General features: G+C 44.4%; 1 protein-coding gene across 1 annotated transcript; it reads right to left on the bottom strand.

The window, feature by feature from the left end:
- Positions 1-1,358: 1,358 nt before the first annotated feature.
- Positions 1,359-19,170, bottom strand: LOC139380568 (G protein-coupled receptor 161b). Its single transcript, XM_071123346.1, has 6 exons — positions 18,941-19,170; positions 14,848-15,256; positions 11,698-12,431; positions 10,788-10,895; positions 9,843-9,962; positions 1,359-5,292 (listed from the first exon to the last, which is right to left on the bottom strand). Exons 2-6 carry the CDS (start codon positions 15,210-15,212, stop codon positions 5,015-5,017), a joined length of 1,605 nt encoding a protein of 534 aa, XP_070979447.1. The 5' UTR covers positions 15,213-15,256; positions 18,941-19,170; the 3' UTR covers positions 1,359-5,014.
- Between the last annotated feature and the right edge of the window lie 4,408 nt (positions 19,171-23,578).

Below are 23,578 nucleotides of genomic sequence, written 5' to 3'. Positions count from 1 at the left end.
AGGTGGCTGGAGACTTTGGACATTTTCCTTGCCTCTCTAAGACTACCTACATGGAGAACAGTCCATGTCTCAGGTGGCTGGAGACTTTGGACATTTTCCGGGACTCTCTAAGACTACCTGGCATGTACGTCCTGGATGGTTGCGCGCTCACCCTCAGTTATACGCTGGGCCGTCCGCACGGCCCTCTGTAGGGCCTTCTGGTCGAGGGGTGTTGCAGGATGCTCTCAATAGAGCAGCTGTGAAAGTTCCTAAGGATCTGTGCTAAATCGTTTCAGCCTCCTGAGGGAGAAGAGGCACTGCTGTGCCTTCTTCATGACTGTGCTGGAGTGAGAGGACCAGTCATCAGTGATGTGGACACCAAGGAATTTGAAGCTCTTGACACTCCACTGCAGCCCCGATGTTGATGGGGGTGTGCACCCGCTCCTGTTTCCTGAAGTCCGCAATCAACTCATTGGTCTTGCTGACGTTGAGGGAGAGGTTGTCCTGGCACCATACCTACCTCTGTAGGCTGACTCATCGCCATTGGTGATCAAGCCGACCATCGTCGTGACATCAGAAAACTTTGAGTTGGAGTCGTGCATGGCCACACAGTTGTGGGTGAACAGGGAGTACAGGAGGGGGCTAAGCGCACACCCCTGGGGGACCTCCTTGTTGAGGGTCAGTGTGGCAGAGGCGTTGTCTACTATTACCACCTGGGGTTGGCCAGTCAAGATGTTCAGGATCCTATGGTGTTTAATGCTGAGCTGTAGTCGATTAGCATCCTCACAGTCTAGGTGGGAGAGGGCAGAGTTAAGAATTAAGATTGCGTTGTCTGTAGATCTGTTGGGGTGGTATGCAAATTGGAGTGGGTCCAGGGTGTCTGGGATGATGGAGTTGTGTGCCATGACCAGCCTTTCAAAGCACTTCATTAGTACAGATGTGAGTGCTACAGGGTGGCAGTCATTGTGGCAGGATGCCTTAAGAGTTTTTGGGGACAGGAATGATGGTAATCAGCTCAAAATGTGGGGATTACAGACTGGGACAAGGGGAGGTTGAAAATGTCTGCCAGCCTGCCAGCTGGTCTACGCATGCCCTGAAGACTCCCTGGAATAGCGTCTGGGCCTGCGGCCTTACGAGTGTTGACCTGTTTAAAAACCTTACGTCAGCATCAGAGAGAGATCACCTAGTCCTCCAGATTTGACCCTCATGTAGGGCTCTGTTTTTGTCTAAGCGTGCATAAAAAGGACTTTGTGATTAAATGTGTTCGGTTACAGAGTATTGCAAGACATTGGCAAGATTAAACAATCTGGGAGTCATGGCAGTGAGCAAAATGATAGATATATTGTTACCCAGCCAACTAAAACACAGAAAGCTTCTGCTATGTATAAAAAAAACTTTAATACAACAGTACAAAATATCTTAGGGCTGGATTCAGTCCAAATCATGGAAGATGTAAAGGTAATTTCCCATTGAGCCAACATATGCATCGTTTACCGTGTATGCAATCTCTGCGAATGCGGGAACACTGCCTTTAAATTTAAATCACACTATAAATGCAAATCTAATGCGATACAGAATGAATCCAGCCCTTAGTGGAAATCAAAAGTGTATAATACCTTACGTTCTGGAGTATTGCTCTAACAATGCAGTACCATACTGGGACAGTGACACACAGGTAAATACAGATATACACGAGGGCCAGTTTATTAGGTACAACACCCTTTTCATAAATGGTTTTCTTCTACTGACAGTGAGTCACGTGTCCGTGGCTTGCTATATAAAGCAGACAGACAGGCATTGAGAAATGCAGTTACTGTTTGATTGAACGTTCAAATGGGCAAAACAAGTGACCTAAGCGACTGAGCGTGGAATGATCGTCGGTGACATGGGCGCCGGTTCCAGAATCTCAGAAATGGCCGGCCTTCTGGGTTTTTCACGCACGACAGTGTCTAGGGTCTACCTAGAATGGTGCGACCCAACAACAACCAAATTCAGTCAGCAGCAGTCCTGTGGGAGAAAACAGCTCTATGATGAGGTCGAATGGCAAGAATCATGCAAGCTAACAGGAGGGCCACAAACAGGCAAATGACGGCGCAGTACAACAGCGGTGTGCAGAACGGCATCTTGGAACGCACAACTCGTTGGTTCTTGTCACGGATATTGAAGAATATGACCACACCGGGTTCCACTCCATTCAGCTAAAAACAAAAAGAGGCAGCTCCTGTGGGAACGCGATCAACACTGGTCAATTGAATGGAAAAAACGTTGCCTGGTCCGACGAATCCCGGTTCCTGTTGAGTCATGCCGATGGCAGAGTCAGGATTTGGTGTCAGCAGCATGAGTGCATGGTTCCATCCTGCCCGGTGTCAACGGTACAGGCTGTTGGTGGTGGTGTAATGGTGTGGGGATTTCTTTCCTGGCCAACGTTAGATCCCTTGATACCAATTGAGCAATGTTTCTATACCCCAAAGAATTCAGGCTGTTCTGGAAGCAAAAGGTGGATCCCGACCCAGTACTAGACGAGTACACCTAATAAACTGGCCGCTGAGTGGAACACTCAGTTCTGAGGTAAACACCCCAAATTGCAAATAGGATCGACAGTGATTCTCTCAGGGTGAGAAATGGTGCTCTAGTGAAGTGATTCAGAATGTATAACGTGTTAGATATGTGATAACTATAGTGTTTGAACAAGGGATGGTAACCTTAGCCTGGCTTCAGATCAGTATGTGCTTGAAAGCACAGTCAGAGGTGTTTACTGAAGCAGCACTTACAGATCTGGGATCAGGCTAGGTGTCCCTCGCTACAAGGACATAGAGAGCCCACATGACCAGAAATCCTAACCAACAGAGTAAAAATTTTGAAAAATACAGTAATACTGTAAGTGGCTTTATGGTGTCCTATTATGTGCTTGACTTTGTCAGTCTGATAAAATACCACAGTCCTGCAAAGCCTGCAGCTCACCCACACTAGGACCATTGTAGAGTAATACTGACAGGAGAGATACACCACAGATCAAAAGTATGTGGTCACCTGCTCGTCAAAAATCTCATTCCAAAATCATTGGAAAATTGCTGCTGGGACTTGCTTCCAATCAGCCACAAGAGCATTAGTGAGGTCGGGCACTGATGTTGGGCGATTAGGCCTGGCTCGCAGACAGCATTCCAATACATCCCAAAGGTGTTTGATGGGGTTGAGGTCAGGGCTCTTCCACACCGATCTTGACAAACCATTTCTGTGTGGACCTCGCTTTGTGCACGGGGGCATTGTCATGCTGAAACAGGCAAGGGCCTTCCCCAAACTGTTGCCACAAAGTTGGAAGCACAGAATCGTCTAGAATGTCATTGTATGCTGTAGCGTTAAGATTTCCCTTCACTGGAACTAAGGGGCCTAACCCGAACCATGAAAAACAGCCCAAGACCATTATTCCTCCTCCGCCAAACTTTACAGTTGGCACTACACATTGGGGCAGGTAGCGTTCTCCTGGCATCCTATGACTGAGCCACGTTGAAAGTCACTGAGCTCTTCAGTAAGGCCATTCAACTGCCAATGTTTGTCTATGGAGATTGCACAGTTGTATGCTTGATTTTATACACCTGTCAGCAACGGGTTTGGCTGAAATAGACTAATTCACTAATTTGAAGGGGTGTCCACATACTTTTGTATATATATAGTGTACTTGATAAGTCACGGCTTTCCAAAACAACATACAAATCAGAAGGGGACGGATTCATACTCTGGGTACTTACTGCATTATTGAAGTGCATTCAAATGTACATTATCTTATAGGGCATGTTTTCACATGCCGTACTGTGAAATGTTGAAGTATACAGCAAGTTGGTCCTATGCTCCAAAAGCATTACAGCTACTGAGAACGAGGAAGTTCTCCTCCCGGGAATACCTGGCCACGTTCAGTTGGCAAATGTTGTGAAAGGTTGCAGATAGAAATGTCATGAATAGAACTGACATGATCCCTTACTTGACATGTCATTGAGGCATGTATTATATCCGTTATAAGTAAGTTGACTAAGAACACGTTCTCATTTACAGCAACGACCTGGGGAATAGTTACAGGGTAAAGGAGGGGGATGAATGAGCCAATTGTAAAATGGGGATTATTAGGTGACCGTGATCGTTTGAGGGCCAGAATTGAGCCAGGACACCGGGGTTAACACCCCTACTCTTACGATAAGTGCCATGGGATCTTTAATGACCTCAGAGAGTCAGGACACCCGTTTAACGTCCCATCCGAAAGATGGCACCCCACACAGGGCAGTGTCCCCAATCACTGCCCGGGGGCATTGGGATATTTTTTAGACCAGAGGAAAGAGTGCCTCTTACTGGCCCTCCAACACCACTTCCAGCAGCATCTGGTCTCCCATCCAGGGACTGACCAGGACCAACCCTGCTTAGCTTCAGAAGCAAGCCAGCAGTGGTATGCAGGGTGGTATGCTGCTGCATGTTCGTTCTACATAAAACATTTCTATATGAACGTTCCACAACGTTGTTCCCGGCTGAACGCACCCCCCCCCCCTCCCCCCATCTAAAACTCCACAACAGACTTATCTGTTCACAACAGCAAGAGGCAGTCTTTAAGCATGGAAAGAAAATAAGGAATAAGTGGCTTAAGACATTACCATAGGCATAAACAAAATATTTCCAATGAAAATACAAACATTGAACCGTCAAGATACAGTAGTTAAGGCTTCCTATTTAACAGAGGTGTATATATAGTACAACTAGCAAGGCACTCAATATATGGCACGCATTTGGTCCAAAAATGTCCTTAGTTTGTATTGCTATTTTAGATTTCAATGTATGAAAATTGGTCATTGGGCCCACTTGTAAATGTGAAGTATCTATTCACATGAGAATAGAAACAGAGGCATGTACTGTAACTGGCAGAAGCCTTGCATTGTTATAAATGTCTATTTTAAATATATACACTGTGCGTACTGAGTTCAAAGATTATAAAGTATGCAATGCCCAATGTACCATAAACTCTTAGGTACCTTAAAGAAGAAAAGGGATATTTGTTCTATGCATTCTCCCTCTCTTGGTCTTCTCTGTCGTCTTTGACGATACCTTCATCGATGCTCTCCAGCCTCAGTCTCTGACCGTCAAGGTAACGGGGCCTCTGTGCCCCCCTCGCCGCAGCCGCAAACAACACCCCAGATAGGGGTGTGTCCTCGCCAAAGAGGGTGAGCTTAGCGTCGCTTTCGATGGCCCTGGCCAGGCAGGAGGCGAAGGTGTCCAGAGATTTGTGTATCTCTACTTGGACCTGGACCGTAGAAGGGATGGTGGTGCTCTCTGCAGCTGAGAGGAAAGGGAACAGAAATTGAGTTATCGGGTCATCCTTGCAGCACTATTACAATGAATGGTGATGAAGACCTGATGCGAAATTGCTCAAATAAATATTGAACACATTTACACAGAAGTCTGATTGCTCAAATGCCTAAATGTACTAGTGACGGGAAGTTGTCTTTTTACTGGCTCAAATCTTTTCAACTCATTCAGTCAAAAGAACAAATCTTTCGACTCATTTCATTAATTAATTTTCATAATTTTTAATTTAATTAATTCTGTAACCGTAAAAGTCTTGGTTTCATGCATGTTAACATCAGAAGCCTCCTCCCTAAGTTAGTTTTATTCACTGCTTTAGCACACTCCAGCAACCCTGATGTCCTAGCCGAGTCTGAATCCTGGCTTAGGAAGGTCACCAAAAATTCTGAAAATTCTATCCCCAACTACAACATTTTCCTCCAAGATAGAACTGCCAAAGGGGGCCAAAGTTGCAATCTACTGCAGAGATAGCCTGCAGAGTTTTGTCATGCTATCCAGTTCTGTGCCCAAACAGTTCGAGCTTCTACTTTTAAAAATCCACCTTTCCAGAAATAAGTCTCACTGGTGCTGCTTGCTGTAGACCACCCTCAGCCCCCAGCTGCGCCCTGGACACCATATGTGAACTAATTGCCCCCCATTTATCTTCAGAGTACTGTTAGGTAACCTAAACTGGGATATGTTTAATACCCGGCCATCCTACAATCTAAGATAGATGCCCTCAATCTCACACAAATTATCATGGAACCTACCAGGTAAAACCCTAAATTCGTAAACACAGGCACCCTCATAGATATCATCGTGACCAACCTGCCCTCTAAATACACCTCTGCTGTCTTCAACCAGGATCTCAGCAATCACTGCTTCACTGCCTGCGTCCGTAATGGGTCCGCGGTCAAACAACCACCCCTCATCACTGTCAAACGCTCCCTAAAACACTTCAGCGAGCAGGCCTTTCTAACCGACCTGGCCCGGGTATCCTGGAAGGATACTGACCTCATTCCGTCAGTTGAGGATGCCTAGTTGTTCTTTAAAAGTGCTTTCCTCGCCATCTTAAATAAGCATGCCCCATTCAAAAAAAATTGAACTAAGAACAGATATAGCCCTTAGTTCACTCCAGACCAGCACAAAAACATCCTGTGGCGTACTACATTAGCATCGAATAGCCCCCGCGATATGCAACTTTTCAGGGAAATTAGGAACCAAAATACACAGGCAGTTTGAAAAAGCTAGTCTTTGCTTTCCTAACAGAAATTTGTATCCTGCAGCACAAACTCCAAAAAGTTCTGGGACACAGTAAAGTCCATGGAGAATAAGAGCACCTCCTCCCAGCTGCCCACTGCACTGAGGCTAGGAAACACTGTCACCACCGATAAATCTACGATAATCGAGAATTTCAATAAGCATTTTTCTACGGCTGGCCATGCTTTACACCTGGCTACCCTAATCCCAGTCAACAGCTCTGCACCCCCCACAGCAACTTGCCCAAGCCTCCCCCATTTCTCCTTCACCCAAATCCAGACAGCTGATGTCCTAAAAGAGCTGCAAAATATGGACCCCTACAAATCAGCTGGGCTAAACAATCTGGACCCTCTCTTTCTAAAATTATCCGCTGCAATTGTTCCAACCTCTATTACTAGCCTGTTCAACCTCTCTTTTGTATCATCTGAGATCCCTAAAGATTGGAAGGTTGCTGCGGTCATCCCTTCAAAGGGGGAAACACTCTAGACCCAAATCTATCCTACCCTGCCTTTCTAAGGTCTTTGAAAGCCAAATTAACAAACAGATCACCGACCATTTCGAATCCTACCGTACCTTTTCCGCTATGCAATCTGGTTTCCGAGCTGGTCGTGGGTGCACCTCAGCCACGCTCAAGATCCTAAACAATATCATAACCGCCATCGATAAAAGACAATACTGTGCAGCCGTATTCATCGACCTGGCCAAGGCTGTCAATCACCGCATTCTTATCGGCAGACTCAACAGCCTTGGTTTCTCAAATGACTGCCTCGCCTGGTTCACCAACTACTTCTCAGATAGAGTTCAGTGTGTCAAATCGGAGGGCCTGTTGTCTAGACTTCGAACAGTCTCTATGGAGGTGCCACAGGGTTCAATTCTCGGGCCGACTCTTCTCTGTACATCAATGATGTCGCTCTTGCTGCTGGTGATTCTCTGATCTACCTCTATGCAGACGACACCATTCTGTATACTTCTGGCCCTTCTTTGGACACTGTGTTAACTAACCTCCAGACAAGCTTCAATGCCATACAACACTCCTTCCGTAGCCTCCAACTGCTCTTAAATGCAAGCAAACTAAATGCATGCTCTTCAACCGATCGCTGCCCGCACCCGCCCGTCTAGCAGCACTACTCTGGACGGTTCTGAGTTAGAATATGTGGACAACTACAAATACTTAGGTGTCTGGTTAGACTGTAAACTCTCCTTCCAGACACACATTAAGCATCTCCAATCCAAAATTAAATCTAGAATCGGCTTCCTATTTTGCAACAAAGCATCCTTCACTCATGCTGCCAAACATACCCTCGTAAAACTGACTATCCTACCGATCCTTGACTTCGGCGATGTCATTTACAAAATAGCCTTCAACACTCTACTCAGCAAATTGGATATAGTCTATCACAGTGCCATCCGTTTTGTCACCATAGCCCCATATACTACCCACCACTGCGACCTGTATGCTCTCGTTGGCTGGCCCTCGCTTCATATTCATCGCCAAACCCACTGGCTCCAGGTTATCTATAAGTCTCTGCTAGGTAAAGCCCCGCCTTATCTTAGCTCACTGGTCACCATAACAGCACCCACCCGTAGCACACGCTCCTGCGGGTATATTTCACTGGTCATCCCCAAAGCCAACTCCCCCTTTGGCCGCCTTTCCTTACAGTTCTCTGCTGCCAATGACTGGAATGAATTGCAAAAATCACTGAAGCTGGAGACTAATGTCTCCCTCACTAACTTTAAGCATCAGCTGTCAGAGCAGCTGACAGATAATTGCACCTGTACATAGCCCATCTGTAAATAGCCCACCCAACTACCTCATCCCCATATTGTTATTTATTTTTTGCTCCTTTGCACCCCAGTATCTCTACTTGCACATTCATCTTCTGCATATCTATCACTCCAGTGTTTAATTGCTAAATTGTAATTATTTCCTTACCTCCCTAATCTTACTACATTTGTACACACTGTATATAGATTTTTCTATTGTGTTATTGACTGTACATTTGTTTATCCCATGTGTAACCCATGTGTAATTCTGTGTTTGTGTCGCACTGCTTTGCTCTGTCTTGGCCAGGTCACAATTGTAAATGAGAACTTGTTCTCAACTGGCCTACCTGGTTAAATAAAGATGAAATAAAAAAATAAAAATATTGATTCAGTAATGCCCATAGCACACAGGACCCCCTACCGGCGACCTAAAAACTTGAAAGAATCATGATTCTACAAGCCTCTCGTTCACCATAGGGGCCTTATTGGAGCTGAGGTACGCTTAATTTTTTGTGCAGTGTGAACACTCCAAAGGAACTCAGACCCCTCAAAAGAGCCCCCAAAGCGAATCGAACTGACAACATCTAGAGAGGTGGTCTCAGGCGGTCCCTTTTTTAGGACAATGCGAACGCAAAGCTCAAGGTTCCCTTGTCATTATTCCCGCACCACACTAGACTACTGCAACACCGTTTCCCCTGCCATAACCCCTCACATTGAGTTTTTAGTTTAGATAATTTGTTTGCAATATGTGATCTATAGGCTAATAGAGCTTCATAAATTGTTTATTGATTGTGGGTTTTGAATAGGGTGAGAAGACAACATATTTGCTGAGAATCATAAAAAGGGTACAAAATCTCTAGTTCTTAAAGGGGCAGTAGCCTACCTTGGGTGTACAATTTTCAATTACAGCAGTATTTATTCAAAAGTCATTCTATTGCTATTTGTTCTGTTACCAATCACATTTTCATGTTAATAGTATCTTCTAATTACAATTATTATGGCTCATACTTTGACTAAATGCAATCTATTAGCTTCCAAAATGTAAGTAGGTATATCTAGCTGTTCAATAACACATTCTGATTGAATGGCTTGCATCTTGGAAAAACATAGCAATGTGAATGTAAAGAGGACTCGGCCCACAAAACAGTTGAAGTGCACTGGAAAAAAAGTTGAGTCCTCATTCAAAGGCAGAGAACTAAGTTCTTTTATATTTTTTTTACCCCAGAGGTCACTTTAAAGAACACAGATCGGTTTGTTTAAAAGAGGACTATATGTGAAAACACCCTTAGAGACTTAGTAAAAAGTGTGCTTCAAACAATGTACAGTTGTGATTGCTTGGCATAGAAATAAAATGATTTATTGATAGCTTTGAATCGAGGTCTAGATGCGACCGCCACCGGACTACTTTGACTCTTGACGGAATACAATTGCTTGACTGCCGCGAGGGAAATAAGCATAACATTGTTCGAACTGCAGCAGCCCCCCAAACGTTTCATTCTCGAGTGAGAACGGACAGGTACCTTTGGAATTCTGCTGTTGCTCGTCTTCAAAGGTGACCGAGCTCCGCCTCTTTACGGCCACGCTTCCAATGTGGGAGGAGCCATCTGTGGAGAAGTTGTCAAGCAGCATCACGTCTGTACCTGTATGGGGAAAGGGGGGGGATTCATGACCTTCAGTATTTTGTAGTGTATTTGTAGTGCAGTATTTCAGTAGAGATTAAGGAACCAAAAGATGCATAGCAGACAGACACTAAAGAAAATAAATCCTATTGTACTTACAATGTGGGTCTTCTCTAAACGAATCCGAAAGACTCAAAATAGTATTAAATCAGGTAACTCAGTTGATAGAGCATGGCGCTTGAAATGCCAGGGTTGTGGGTTCGATTCCCACGGGGGACCAGTATGACAAAAAAAAGTATGAAAATAATAAGAGCGTCTGCTAAATGACAAAAAAAGTAAATGTGAAAAAAAAAGTGTGTGAATGCCTGTGATGACGCCTGTTGATGCTGCACCAATGAGGAGCATCACACACATATGACAGATGATTACACATGATAATACAGTACACACACTACCATCTACCCTCTGCCAAGACATGAGCCACAAACCAGGAATCTGGGCTGATCAGAACACAGCTGAGGGATGATGATGATACAACAGAGAACTAGGCTAAACAATATTTGTCAGCAATAAAGCCCTAAGGGAGCAGTTTTAAAAGGTACTGGAAGACCAGGGGCGTATTCATTATGTTGCAAAACATTTATTCAACGGAAGCAAATAAAAAAGGGAGGGACCCTGTTTTGTTCTTAAACGGTAAACAGTTTCCACAATGAATATGCCCCAGCTATATCTGTACTGTTCAGTACATTCAGACACTGCATTTCGACTAGGACTTAAAGGTCTTGTTTGAATCGTCTTATGGAAACAGTGTTGTGTCTTTGCCAGCTTATTGTGTGCGCCACTCACATGAGTCCTGAGTGAAACTGAAGCCGGTGTCTCCAGTGCTGCTGCCGGGGGCCAGGAGCTGCCCTCCTCCCACCAACATGGCCGTCAGGTGAGGGGACATGCCCAGGTCTGCAGGAAGAAACACAACAGCCGGGTCAAATATACAACGCCATACAATTAGGGCTGGCACAATTATGTATAATCGTATAACCAACGGTTATGGATGAAGACAGTGATGAAAATAAAATAACCGTCATAGGTGTTTGTTCCACAATTGGTTGACTGAAGTCGGGACAGCCGCCCATTCATGCGTTACTGTCTCTTTCTGCGGTAACATGGACTCTTACCAACGTGATTCAACTTTTTTTTCTCCTTACTGAAATAAGCAAGGAGTTTTATGTTGCCTAGGCAATGTCCCTTCCCTGCAGCAGCACACATAGAAATATAATGAATAGAACGGCTTGGAAACTCTAGCCCTGGCCATTGGACTGGGAGTTTACCCTCGCAATGGCTGCCTGGTATGGTGACGCAATAATTTCCATGGTAATGTAGAATGTGAATTCAAATGATGTCCAGTTGAATCAACAAATCACAGCACATATTGATGGGTATACTTCCTGCTTTACTCTTATCGGTACACTCGCAATAGCAGCCAGTCCACCCATTATGCAATCATTGACTTGAATGGGAATTCCCATACGTAATGACTGTCACAGCCCTACATACAACACACCACAACACAATGTAACACAGTCAACTTAACTATTAACACAATAGCAGGGTCAGCCATACAGCACAACAAAGAACACAACAGAACAAGATTTTATGTTGCACCAGTAAGGTTGTGCTGGTTTTCTGCACACAAAGCCAGTTCAAATCTCATCCATCCACAGCCTCAACCTAACACTACCAGCACCCTCCCCCTGCTCACCTGTGATGCGGTTGGAGATGCTGAAGAGGCGTGACGTGCGGTGGCGTGTGGCGAACGACTCCACGCGGTAGTAGCGATCCCCGAAGCACATGCCCAGCAGTTCCTTGCGCACAGTCTTGTTCCACAGGCCGTAGATGAGCGGGTGGCAGACGGCGCTGCAGAAGGACAGCCAAGCCACCAGGGTCTCCAGGCCCTGGGACACGCTGCCCTGACCCCACAGGGCCTCTGTACACACCACCCCCACGTAGGGGCCCCAGGTCACCAGGAAGGTCCCGATCACCACCATAATGGTGACGAAAGCCTTGCACTGGCTCCCAGCATACACTAAACTCCACCGGCTTCCATTGGACGACGTGGACGTAGATGAGTTTTTACGCTGGTCGTTCCTCTGAGCACCCGATGACGTTTCTTCTGAAGACGCGACCACCGTCGTCCCACAATGCACCTTGCGGGCCTTGAGGCGTGCCACGCGGAAGATTACGCCGTAGCAGGCCAACATGGCGAGCAGTGGCGGCAGGCTGCACCAAGTGACCCAGAAGGCGGTGTAGGCAGGGGTGCGGTGCCAGGCCGCCACGCATGTCCACTTGAAGCGGTCGAACTCGAAGGAGGACCAGCCGAAGAGGGGTGGCAGGCAGCCCACCAGGGAGTGAAACCACACATAGGCGATTGCCACCACCGCCCGGTTGCCTGTGATCTTCATGGGGTAGATCATGGGGTACAGTACAGCATAGTACCTGTGGGCACAATGATAATGTCATTATCAAATCCATACATTCTATCAGTGTAAAAAAATGTCAAAAAATTATTGCGCACAATATGATAGATCATGAAGCAATGGAGAGAAAAAAACATCGCAGTTCGGGAATCCTACATACATTTTAACGTGCAAGGAAATTCCACCAAGAAAGTATGTTCCGGGGATGAGCAGCATAACAACCAACCAGCCAGGAAGTGACAGGGATTTTTAGGCTACGGTCACAGAGCCTCCGTGTCTGGCAAAAGTTAGGAGATGCTTAATGGAAGATGGAATTAAAATAGAATTAAACGTTAAAGGGGAAAGATGGACTACAACAACCAAGAGCCAACAGGTAGGCCTCTACATAATTTTCTGAATGGAGTCGTTGTTACGATGAGAAAGCGCATGACTGCAGCCTCAACTAGCCTTGCAAGCTAATATTAACTAGCTCCTCCTGGTTTGATGCAGTCAAGACCGGTACTACATATTGGATGTTAAATAACCTATACTGAACAAAAATATAAAAGCAACATGCAACAATTTCATGACTAGGAATTCAGATACGAATCTGTTGGTCACAGATAACTTACAAAAAAAGGTAGGGGCATGGATAAGAATCTGGTGTGATCACCATTTGCCTCATGCAGCACGACATCTCTCGCAGAGAGTCGGGGGGCTAGGGTCAGTTTGTTATATCTGGAGTACTTCTCCTGCCCTATTCGGTGTCCTGTGTGAATTTAAGTGTGCTCTCTCTAATTCTCTCTTTCTTTCTCTCTCTCGGAGGACCTGAGCCCTAGGACCATGCCTCAGGACTACCTGACATGATGACTCCTTGCTGTCCCCAGTCCACCTGGCCGTGCTGCTGCTCCAGTTTCAACTGTTCTGCCTGTGATTATTATTGGACCATGCTGGTCATCTATGAACATTTGAACATCTTGGCCATGTTCTGTTATAATCTCCACCCGGCACAGCCAGAAGAGGACTGGCCACCCCACATAGCCTGGTTCCTCTCTAGGTTTCTTCCTAGGTTTCGGCCTTTCTAGGGAGTTTTTCCAAGCCACCGTGCTTCAACACCTGCATTTCTTGCTGTTTGGGGTTTTAGGCTGGGTTTCTGTACAGCACTTTGAGATATCAGCTGATGTACGAAGGGCTATATAAATACATTTGATTTGATCAGGCTGTTGATTGTGGCCTGTGGAATGTTGTCCCACTCCTCTTCAATGGCTGTGCGAAGTTACTGGATATTGGCGGGCACTGGAACACGCTGTCGTACACTTCGATCCAGAGAATCCCAAACTTGTCCAATGAGTGACATGTCTGTCGAGTATGCAGGCCATGGACATTTTCAGCTTCCGTGTATTGTGTACAGATCCTTCCGACATTGGGCCATGCATTATCAGATTGAAACATGAGGTGATGGCGCCAGATGAATGGCACGACGATGGGCCGCAGGATCTCATTACCGTATCTCTGTGCATTCTAATTGGAATCGGTAAAATGGAATTGTGTTCATTGTCCGTAGCTTATGCCTGCCCATACCATAACCCCCCCGCCACCATGGGGCACTGTTCACAACGTTGACATCAGCAAACTGCTCGCCCACACAACGCCATTCACGTGGTCTGCGGTTGTGAGGCCAGTTGGAAGTACTGCCAAATTCTCTAAAATGACATTGGAGGTGGTTTATGGTAGAGAAATGAACATTCAATTATCTGGCAACAGCTCTGGTGGACATTCCAGCAGTCAGCATGCCAATTGCACGCTCCATCAAAACTTGAGACATCTGTGTTAGAGTGGCCTTTTATTGTCCCCAGCACAATGTGTAATGATCATGGTGTTTAATCAGCTTCTTGATATGCCACACCTGTCAGGTGGATGGATTATTTTGGTAAAGGAGAAATGCTCTCCAACAGGAATCTAAATACATTTGTGCACAACATTTGAAAGAAATAAGCTTTTTGTGTATATGGAAAATTTCAGGGATCTTTTATTTTAGCTCAGGACCAACACTTTACATGTTGCGCTTATATTTTTGTTCAGTGTAGATTTGGCAACTATTAGTCTACTATAGTGCGAGTCAGCTTGTTGGATGGTTGCTGTCTCTCCCTCCTTCCTGTCTCACTCGCTGACAGTATGGCCCCTCCCCCACCTGCTAGAGCAGGACCTCTCCCTCCTCTCGTGCTTTATCTGCTGCTTCCCTCACTTGGCTTGGATCGGGCCAGGTCTGGATCTGATCAGGTATATACAGAACAGGTCTCTATATTTAAAAATATCGGATCCGGGTGGGAAAACCACAGGTCCATTTCGGAACGGATCCAACTTTTTGGACCAGTGAACACCTCCAGCACAACATCCCCAACAAACATATTGTACCTTGCAAGCAGCCATCCCAGTGTAGGGGTACTATCACTGACCTGTCAATGGCGATGGCCCCCAGGGTGAGCATACTGGCCGAGCTGATGAGCAGGTAGATCAGGGCGGTAAAGTTGCACCACACCACACCAAACACCCACTCCCGCCGTGCTGAGCTCACCGCCACAAAGGGCAACACCAGCACTGACAGCAGCAGGTTGGACAGAGTCAGGCTGAACACAAACTTGTTGCTGGGTGTGAGGAGGTAGGGCCTGCGGTACAGAGTGGCCACGATGAGGAAGTTGCCCAGGCAGGCCAGGAGAGCAATGGTGACGATGAACACTGACTCCAGCACCACCGGGCCCCCACCAGCGTCCCACGCAGCTGTGGCGTTTCCCGCAGTAGAGACATTCCCGCTAGCATTCATGGTGAGGTGCTGGGCTGCCGGAGGAGACAGGGCATACCAGGGGACTAGAAGGAGGGGAGAGGATAGGGTTAGAATGAACTGCACACAACCACAGGCTTGGAGTTGAGGTTAGTTGGGGTTGAAGCCTCAAGGGTTCAAATGTAGTTTTCCCAGACTGACCCAAGGTCAGTTTTGCATTTTATCCTCTAATGGTTAGGTTAGGACACAGACAAACACACTCTCCCCCTTGCTCTCATTGTTTAGCTAGTGCGTAAGCTATGCACATTGAATATGTATGGGGAAGAAGAGAAGCCAGATTAGTTCACTAAACTGAAAACAGAGAGACTGACAAATTACCTAACATGTATAAATGTCAATCTAATTACACGAATGTGCCCGATGCAGCAGCACAAAATACTGTAGTCTAGTTTAATTTATTCAGGTTTCAACGTTTTATTGTCACATGCACAGCTTACAGCAGGTGTAAAACAGTGAAATGCTTAGCCTGAAGACTCACACTAAATTCTTCAGCTGCTCTGTCGTTCGCTACATACTTCAGTCTGAGACTGCCATCCTTGAAGTCGTTTGTTGTTAAGACGAGGGGCATTGTACAATTGTAAGTCATCAGCGATTGGATTGTCTCTAACCAATCAGAGTATCAAAGCCAATAAAACATTTTCAAACCACCACTTTACCCACGCGTGTTCTGTCTCTGGCCCAACCCATCGGATTCTGGACCAATCAGACGGACCGGAATGTGTTTACATTCGGTGAATGGTCGTGCAGGTATTCAGATCCAGACTCATTGCAGAGAAGAAACTAATGTCTGTGGCGTAGCATTTGGCCAGAGAAAGGAGTCTGGGCAGCCAGGCAATAAAATGCTTACTTGCGAGCTCATCCCAACAGAGCAGTAATAATACATGAAAAAAAACATGAGATACAAAACAAATTGTGAGAATGAAGTTATATACAGGTCAGTGCCAGTACTATTATTAGAATGTGCAGGGGTAATGGAGTGATTGAGGTAGTTATGTACATGTAAACAGGGGTAATGGAGTGATTGAGGTAGTTATGTACATGTAAACAGGGGTAATGGAGTGATTGAGGTAGTTATGTACATGTAAACACGGGTAAAACGTGACTGGTAGCCAGATAAATATGAATGATAATAATCAATATAGCAGCAGCATAAGTGGATGTGTGCATGGTGATGAGTGTGTGTGTGTGTGTGTGTGTGTACACTGAGTTTACAAAACATTAAAGATACCTGCTCTTTCCATGACAGACTGACCAGGTGAAAGCTATGATCCCTTATTGATGTCACCTGTTACATCCACTTCAATCAGTGTAGATGAAGGGGAGAAGACAGGTTAAAGAAGGATTTTTAAGCCTTGAGACATGATTGTGTGATTCAGAGGGTGAATGGTCAAGACAAAAGGTCCTTTGAACTGGGTATGGTAGGTGCCAGACGCACCGGTTTGTGTCAAGAACTGCAACGCTGCTGGGTTATTCACGCTCAACAGTTTCCCATGTGAATCAAGAATGTTATACCACTCAAAGGACATGCAGCCAACTTGACAACTTTGAGAAGCATTGGAGTCAATATGGCCAGCATCCCTGTGGAACGCTTTCGACACCTTGTAGAGTTCTGGGGGGGAGACTCAATATTAGGAAGGTGTTCCTAATGTTTGGCATACTAAGTGTCAGTGTAGGTGTGTGTCTGCGTGGGTAAATACCTGTGGATGAACATTAAGTCAGTGCTGATGGTCTGTGGGTGAGGGAGGCAGTAGTAGTTGTTAGCAATTCAACAGTCTTTGGCAATTTTGGGATGGCTGGGAGCTCGCCCCCAGTGATGCTATCGGGCTGTGGTTTCTTACATTAATGGGATAATATGGCGTGGCAACACAGCCAGACAGCAAAGACAACAAGATAAGGATTTGATCCCTTGAGTCCAGACCACTGGTCCAGACCAGAGATCCAGACTTGCGCAGCTGGAATGCAGAATAAACGTCCACACCCTGTGGAATGGATGAAACTGTTTTCCTTCATTCCGTGACCTAAAAATAATACCTAGTTATCAAATCAAATTGTATGGCTATATACAGGGAGTGCCAACAGGAGTCGATGTAGTTAAATGTATAGCTAACTGTATTGCGCTTTTACTCTGTCTGAATTCTTAAGTTAAGTTACTTTTGTACGTGTTGCATTAGCTAGGCTTACAATTTACAGAGTAAGCTAGGCTTACAATTTACAGAGTAAGCTACAGCCTAATAATGGACTAAAGGAGACTAACGTTACTCCTTATAGTCCAAGGACCTTACATTTACATGTTCGTTCTGTTTAGAGGTGAATTGGCCATGGCAGCAAAATACTCAATCTAAACATGAATCAATTGTCAATTGCTGTACAGTTCTAGAAACATAAAGCCATCTACTTCGATACCACATCAAAATAATTCCACAAATGCAAATTATACAATTAGCCGGTTAACACTGTTGAAGTCGACTGTGTTTTCAGTGACAACACGTTTGTGGCATCCGTCTTCCATTTACACACAGGTGTTCGGAGACAGATGGGCAATGAACACAAGCAGTTGATTCTGTCTTCCGTAAATAAACGCTGAAACATGGCCATGTGGGAACCCTAACCCTATAAAATGTGTGTAGTTAATTTAACCTTTTATTTTGAAAATGATTCATCGCTGATATACGGTTCCTTATGTTTCCAAAACCGTACGGAGCGCGGAGGCTATTTACAAAACTCGCATGGCCCGAAGATACTATCACAGATCGAACAATGAGCCAGATGTTTCACCCAATGTATAAAGCTGAAGTATGGAGAAATCTGAAACATCCGGTTGGCGATTCCACTCACAACCATATATGGTGATGAGAGGAAGCCCAGTGGCTGGCAGTGGGAAGAAAATGGGGCGAGAGATTTCAGCCGACATTCTGCTCATCAATGAAACGTTTGAGAATCAATAAAGTTGTCTGGTCCCAAAAAATAGAATATGTTACGAACAGAGTCGCCTACCTTTTGTAGACTTTAGCCTTTGCCAAAAAAATGGTTTAATTATTTTAGGAATGCAAGGGCGAATCGAGTTACTGCAGATATGCACTTCAGAGTAGGCGTTCCCTAACGGAAATACATGCTAGAACGCACCAATAGTACCTCGCTTGTTCTGCCCACTGACTCATTTGCTCCCATTGGAAATGACAGGCTACGGTCCATCTTGGGTTAGTTATAAAAAATCTTTGATACTATTGGCAATAGGCAGTAAAGATAATTAGCGTCTATGAATTAGAAAGCTGCAGCCTAGTTATTTACTGTCAACAAAACTCTGACAAACAGCTCAGGTCACCCCTTCAAATATTAAACCCAACTTTCCAGATGTACTACTTTAACAACATTTGCTGTCAAGAAAGGGTCGTTCAGTTGTTTTTGGAGTTTGTAAAATAATTATTTATACAGACAGCACTGGGGGAGGGGTTAACGTAGACAAAAAAAAACACGAGTTTCGCATGATTGACACAGACACCGTTCACTCACCGTTACAAATGACAACATACATACATACGCTTCAATAACCTATAAAGGTCTATCTAGCTACTTACATAATTTCTGCTATTTAAAGATTTTGAATACCGTCGTCCCCCTTTGACCGTTTCTAGCTAGCTTCTATTAACTCGCTAGCTAAAACTTTCTCCATTGTCCTGGCAGACTCCCCACCTCCACTACTATTCTCTTACCTCTAGAACAGCGTTGAGGACCGTCATCTCCCACGAACTGGCAACAAAAGTTGTGTTCATTGGCACTACAACTTTAATTACGTAGAACGTAGAAATAGTTGTTGAATTTTCCCCATTTCATAGTTATTCTTTCGCTACAAATTTAAAGTCTGTCAGTTCTCGGTTTCAATGGCGTCCTCCACTAGCCCTCCACTGACTGAACTCAGTCTTCTCTGTCCTTGCTGGCGGGTCCCCCTTCTCAGTATGTGGGTGGTCTGTTATGGGTGTTACTTCAGTTAGTTCGTTCTTAGTTTTTATGCAAGACAGTTGCATTTGCTTTCACGTTCAACATGATACAAATAGCCTACGTCGACGAGTAAAACTATATGTTTGTTGCTGTAATAAAAAATAGGCTAACTAGCGGATAAGGCTATGTCTACACATTTGGTTAGTTTCGTTAACGTTTATATCTGTAGGAATGACATTTTTGTAGTAAGTACGCCTAATACATTATCACAGCATATTGGCTAAAGTGCATTCGGAAAGCATTCAGACCTCTTGACTTTTTACAAAATGTGTTACCTTATTCTAAAATTGATTAAATAGTTTTTTTCCCCTCATCAATCTACACACAATACCCAATACTGGCAAAGCAAAATCAGGTTTTTAGACATTTTTGCAAATGTATTAAAAATAAAACCCTGAAATATCACATTTGTATTTGTATTTACGATGGATCCTCATTAGCTGCTGCAAAGGCAGCAGCTACTCTTCCTGGGGTCTGGAAGAATTAAGGCAGTTATACAAATACATTACAATACATTCATTGCGGAATTCATAACACACTAAGTGTGTGCCCTCAGGCCCATACTCAACTACCACATATCTACAACACAAAATCCATGTGTGTGTATAGTGCGTATGTTATCGTGTGTGTATGCATGTGTCTGTGCCTATGTTTGTGTTACTTCACAGTCCCCACTGTTCCATAAGGTGTATTTTTACCTGCTTTTAAAATATGATTCTACAGCTTGCATCAGTTACCTGATGTGGAATAGAGTTCCATGTAGTCATGGCTCTGTGTCGTACTGTGCGCCTCCCATAGTCTGTTCTGGACTTGGGGACTGTAAAGAGACCTCTGGTGGCATGTACTGTGGGGTATGCATGGGTGTCTGAGTTGTGTGTTAGTATTTAAACAGACAGCTCTGGACCTTCAGCTTGTCAACACCTCTTACGAAAACAAGTAATGATGATGTCAATCTCTCTTCCACTTTGAGCCATGAGAGATTGACATTAATGTCGTTCATGTTAGCTCTACTGGGGACTTTTAAGGGCCAGCCGTGCTGCCCTGTTCTGAGGCAACTGCAATTTTCCCAAGTCCTTCTTTGTGGCACCTGACCACACCACTGAACATTAGTCCAGGTGTGACAAAACTAGGACCTGCCCTGTTGATAGTGTTGTTAAGAATGCAGAATAGCGCTTTATTATGGACAGACTTCTCCCCATCTTAACTACTGTTGTATCAATATGTTTTGACCATGACTGTTTACAATCCAGGGTAACTCCAAGCAGTTTAGTCACCTTAACTCGCTCAATTTCCACATTATTCATTACGAGATGTAGTTTAGGTTTAGGGTTTAGTGAATGTTTTGTCCCAAATACAATGCTTTTAGTAAGGACTAACTTATTCATTGATACCCATTCTGAAACTAACTGCAGCTCTTTGTTAAGTGTTGCAGTCATTTCAGTCGCTGTAGTAGCTGACGTGTATAGTGTTGAGTCATCTGCATACATAGACATACTGGCCTTACTCAAAGCTAGTGGCATGTCGTTAGTAAAGATTGAAAAAAGTAAGGGGCCTAAACAGCTACCCTGGGGAATTCCTGCTTTTACCTGAATTATGTTTGAGAGGCTTCCATTAAAGAACACCCTCTGTGTTCTGTTAGACAAGTAACTCTTTATCCACATTATAGCAGGGGGTGTAAAGCCATAACACAGTTTTTCCAGCAGCAGACTATGATCGATAATGTCAAAAGCTGCACTGAAGTCTAACAAGACAGCCCCCACAATCATTTTATCATCAATTTCTCTCAGTCAATCATCAGTCATTTGTGTAAGTGCTGTGCTTGTTGAGTGTCCTTTTCTATAAGCATGCTGAACATCTGTTGTCAATTTGTTTACTGTAAAATAACAATGTATCTGGTCAAACACAATTTTACTAAGGGTCGGTGACAGGCTGATTGGTCGGCTATTTGAGCCAGTAAAGGGGGCTTTACTATTCTTGGGTAGCGGAATTACTTAAGCTTCCCTCCAGGCCTGAGTGCACACACTTTCTAGTAGGCTTAAATTGAAGATGTGGCAAATAGGAGTGGCAATTTTGTCCGCTATTATCCCACATACAGTACCAGTCAAAAGTTTGGACACACCTACTCATTCAAGGGTTTTTCTTTATTTGACCTATTTTCTACATTGTAGAATAATAGTGGATACATCAAAACTATGAAATAACACGTATGGAATCATGTGGTAACCAAAAAAGTGTTAAACAAATCAAAAATCAATTTTAGATTCTTCAAAGTAGCCACCCTTTGCCTTGATAACAGCTTTGCACACTTGGTATTCTCTCAACCAGCTTGAATGCCTTTCCAACAGTCTAAAAGGAGTTTCCACATATGCTGAGCACTTGATGGCTGCTTTTTCTTCACTCTGCAGTCCAACTCATCCCAAACCATCTCAATTGGGTTGAGGTCGGGTGATTGTGGAGGCCAGGTCATCTGATGCAGCACTCTAATACTCTCTGTCTTGGTCAAATAGCCTTTACACAGCCTGGAGGTGTGTTTTGGGTCATTGTCCTGTTGAAAAACAAATGATAGTCCCACTAAACACAAACCAGATGGGATGGTATATCACTGCAGAATGCTGTGGTAGCCATGCTGGTTAAGTGTGCCTAGAATTCGAAGTAAATCACAGACCATGTCACCAGAAAAGCACCCCCACACCATCACACCTCCTCTTCTGTGCTTCATGGTTAGAACAACACATGCAGAGATCATCCGTTCACCTACTCTACGTCTCACAAAGACACAGAGGTTGGAACCAAAAATCTGACCAAAGGACAGATTTCAACCGGTCTAATGTCCATTGCTCGTGTTTCTTGGTTCAAGCAAGTCTCTTCTTCTTATTGGTATCCTTTAGTAGAATCTTGTTTCTCATGGTCTGAGAGTCCTTTAGGTGCCTTTTGGCAAACTCCAAGCGGGCTATAATGTGCCTTTTACTGAGGAGTAACTTCCGTCTGGCCACTGTACAATAAAGGCCTGATTGGTGTATTGCTGCAGAGATGGTTGTCCTTCTGGAAGGTTCTCCCATCACTACAGAGGAACTCTGGAGCTCTGTAAGAGTGACCATTGGGTTCTTGGTCACCTCCCTGACCAAGGCCCTTCTCTCCCGATTAATCAGTTTGGCCTGGCGGACAGCTCTAGGAAGAGTCTTGGTGGTTCCAAACTTCTTCCATTTAAGAATGATGGAGGCCACTGTGTACTTGCGGACCTTCAATGCTGAAGACATTTTTTGATACCCTTCCCCAGATCTGTGCCTCAACAAAATCCTGTCTCTGAGCTCTATGGACAATTCCTTCGACATCATGTCTTGGTTTTCGCTCTGACGTGTACTGTCAACTGTGGGACCTTATATAGGCAGGTGTGTGCCTTTCCAAATCATGTCCAATCAACTGAATTTACTACAGGTGGACTCCAATCAAGTTCTAGAAACATCTCAAGGATGATCAATGGAAACAGGATGCACCTGCATCCGTAAGGTTTTCAGACCCCTTGACTTTTCCACATTTTGTTACGTTACAGCTTTATTCTAAAATTGATTAAATAATTTTTCCCCGCATCAATCTACAGTACACACAATATCCCATAATGACAGGGTTTTAGAGATTTGTGCAAATGTATAAAAAATAAAAACCAGGAATAGCTTATTTACACTACCAGTCAAAGGTTTTAGAACACCTACTCATTCAAGTGTTTTTCTTTATTTCTACTATTTTCTACACTGTACAACAATAGTGAAGACATCAAAACTATGAAATAACACATATGGAATCATGTAGTAACCAAAAAGTGTTAAACAAATCAAAATATATTTTATATTTGAGTTTCTTCAAATAGCCATCCTTTGCCTTGATGACAGCTTTAAACACTTGGCATTCTCCCAACCAGCTTGGCATTCTCCCCAATTTGGTAAAAGACCAAGTCCCTATTATGGCAAGAACAGCTTAAATAAGCAAAGAAAAATGGCAGTCCATCATTACGTTAAGACATGAAGGTCAGTCAATACGGAACATTTCAAGAACTTTGAAAGTTTCTTCAATGCAGTGATGAAAGTGGCTCTCATGAGGACCGCTACAGGAAAGGAAGACTCAAAGTTACCTCTGCTGCAGAGGATAAGTTCATTTGAGTTACCAGCCTCAGAAATTGCAGCCCAAATAAATGCTTCACAGAGTTCAAGTAACAGACACATCTCAACATCAACTGTTCAGAGGAGACTGTGAATCAGGCCTTCATGGTCGAATTGCTGCAAAGAAACCACTACTAAAGGACACCAATAAGAAGAAGAGACTTGCTTGGGCCAAGAAACATGAGCAATGGGAAAGGG

The sequence above is a fragment of the Oncorhynchus clarkii genome, chromosome 22 (genome assembly GCF_045791955.1).
Source record: "Oncorhynchus clarkii lewisi isolate Uvic-CL-2024 chromosome 22, UVic_Ocla_1.0, whole genome shotgun sequence".
Lineage (NCBI taxonomy): Eukaryota > Metazoa > Chordata > Actinopteri > Salmoniformes > Salmonidae > Oncorhynchus > Oncorhynchus clarkii.
The sequence above is the reverse complement of the archived record's forward strand: the minus strand, read 5'-3'. Positions and strand labels throughout refer to the sequence as shown.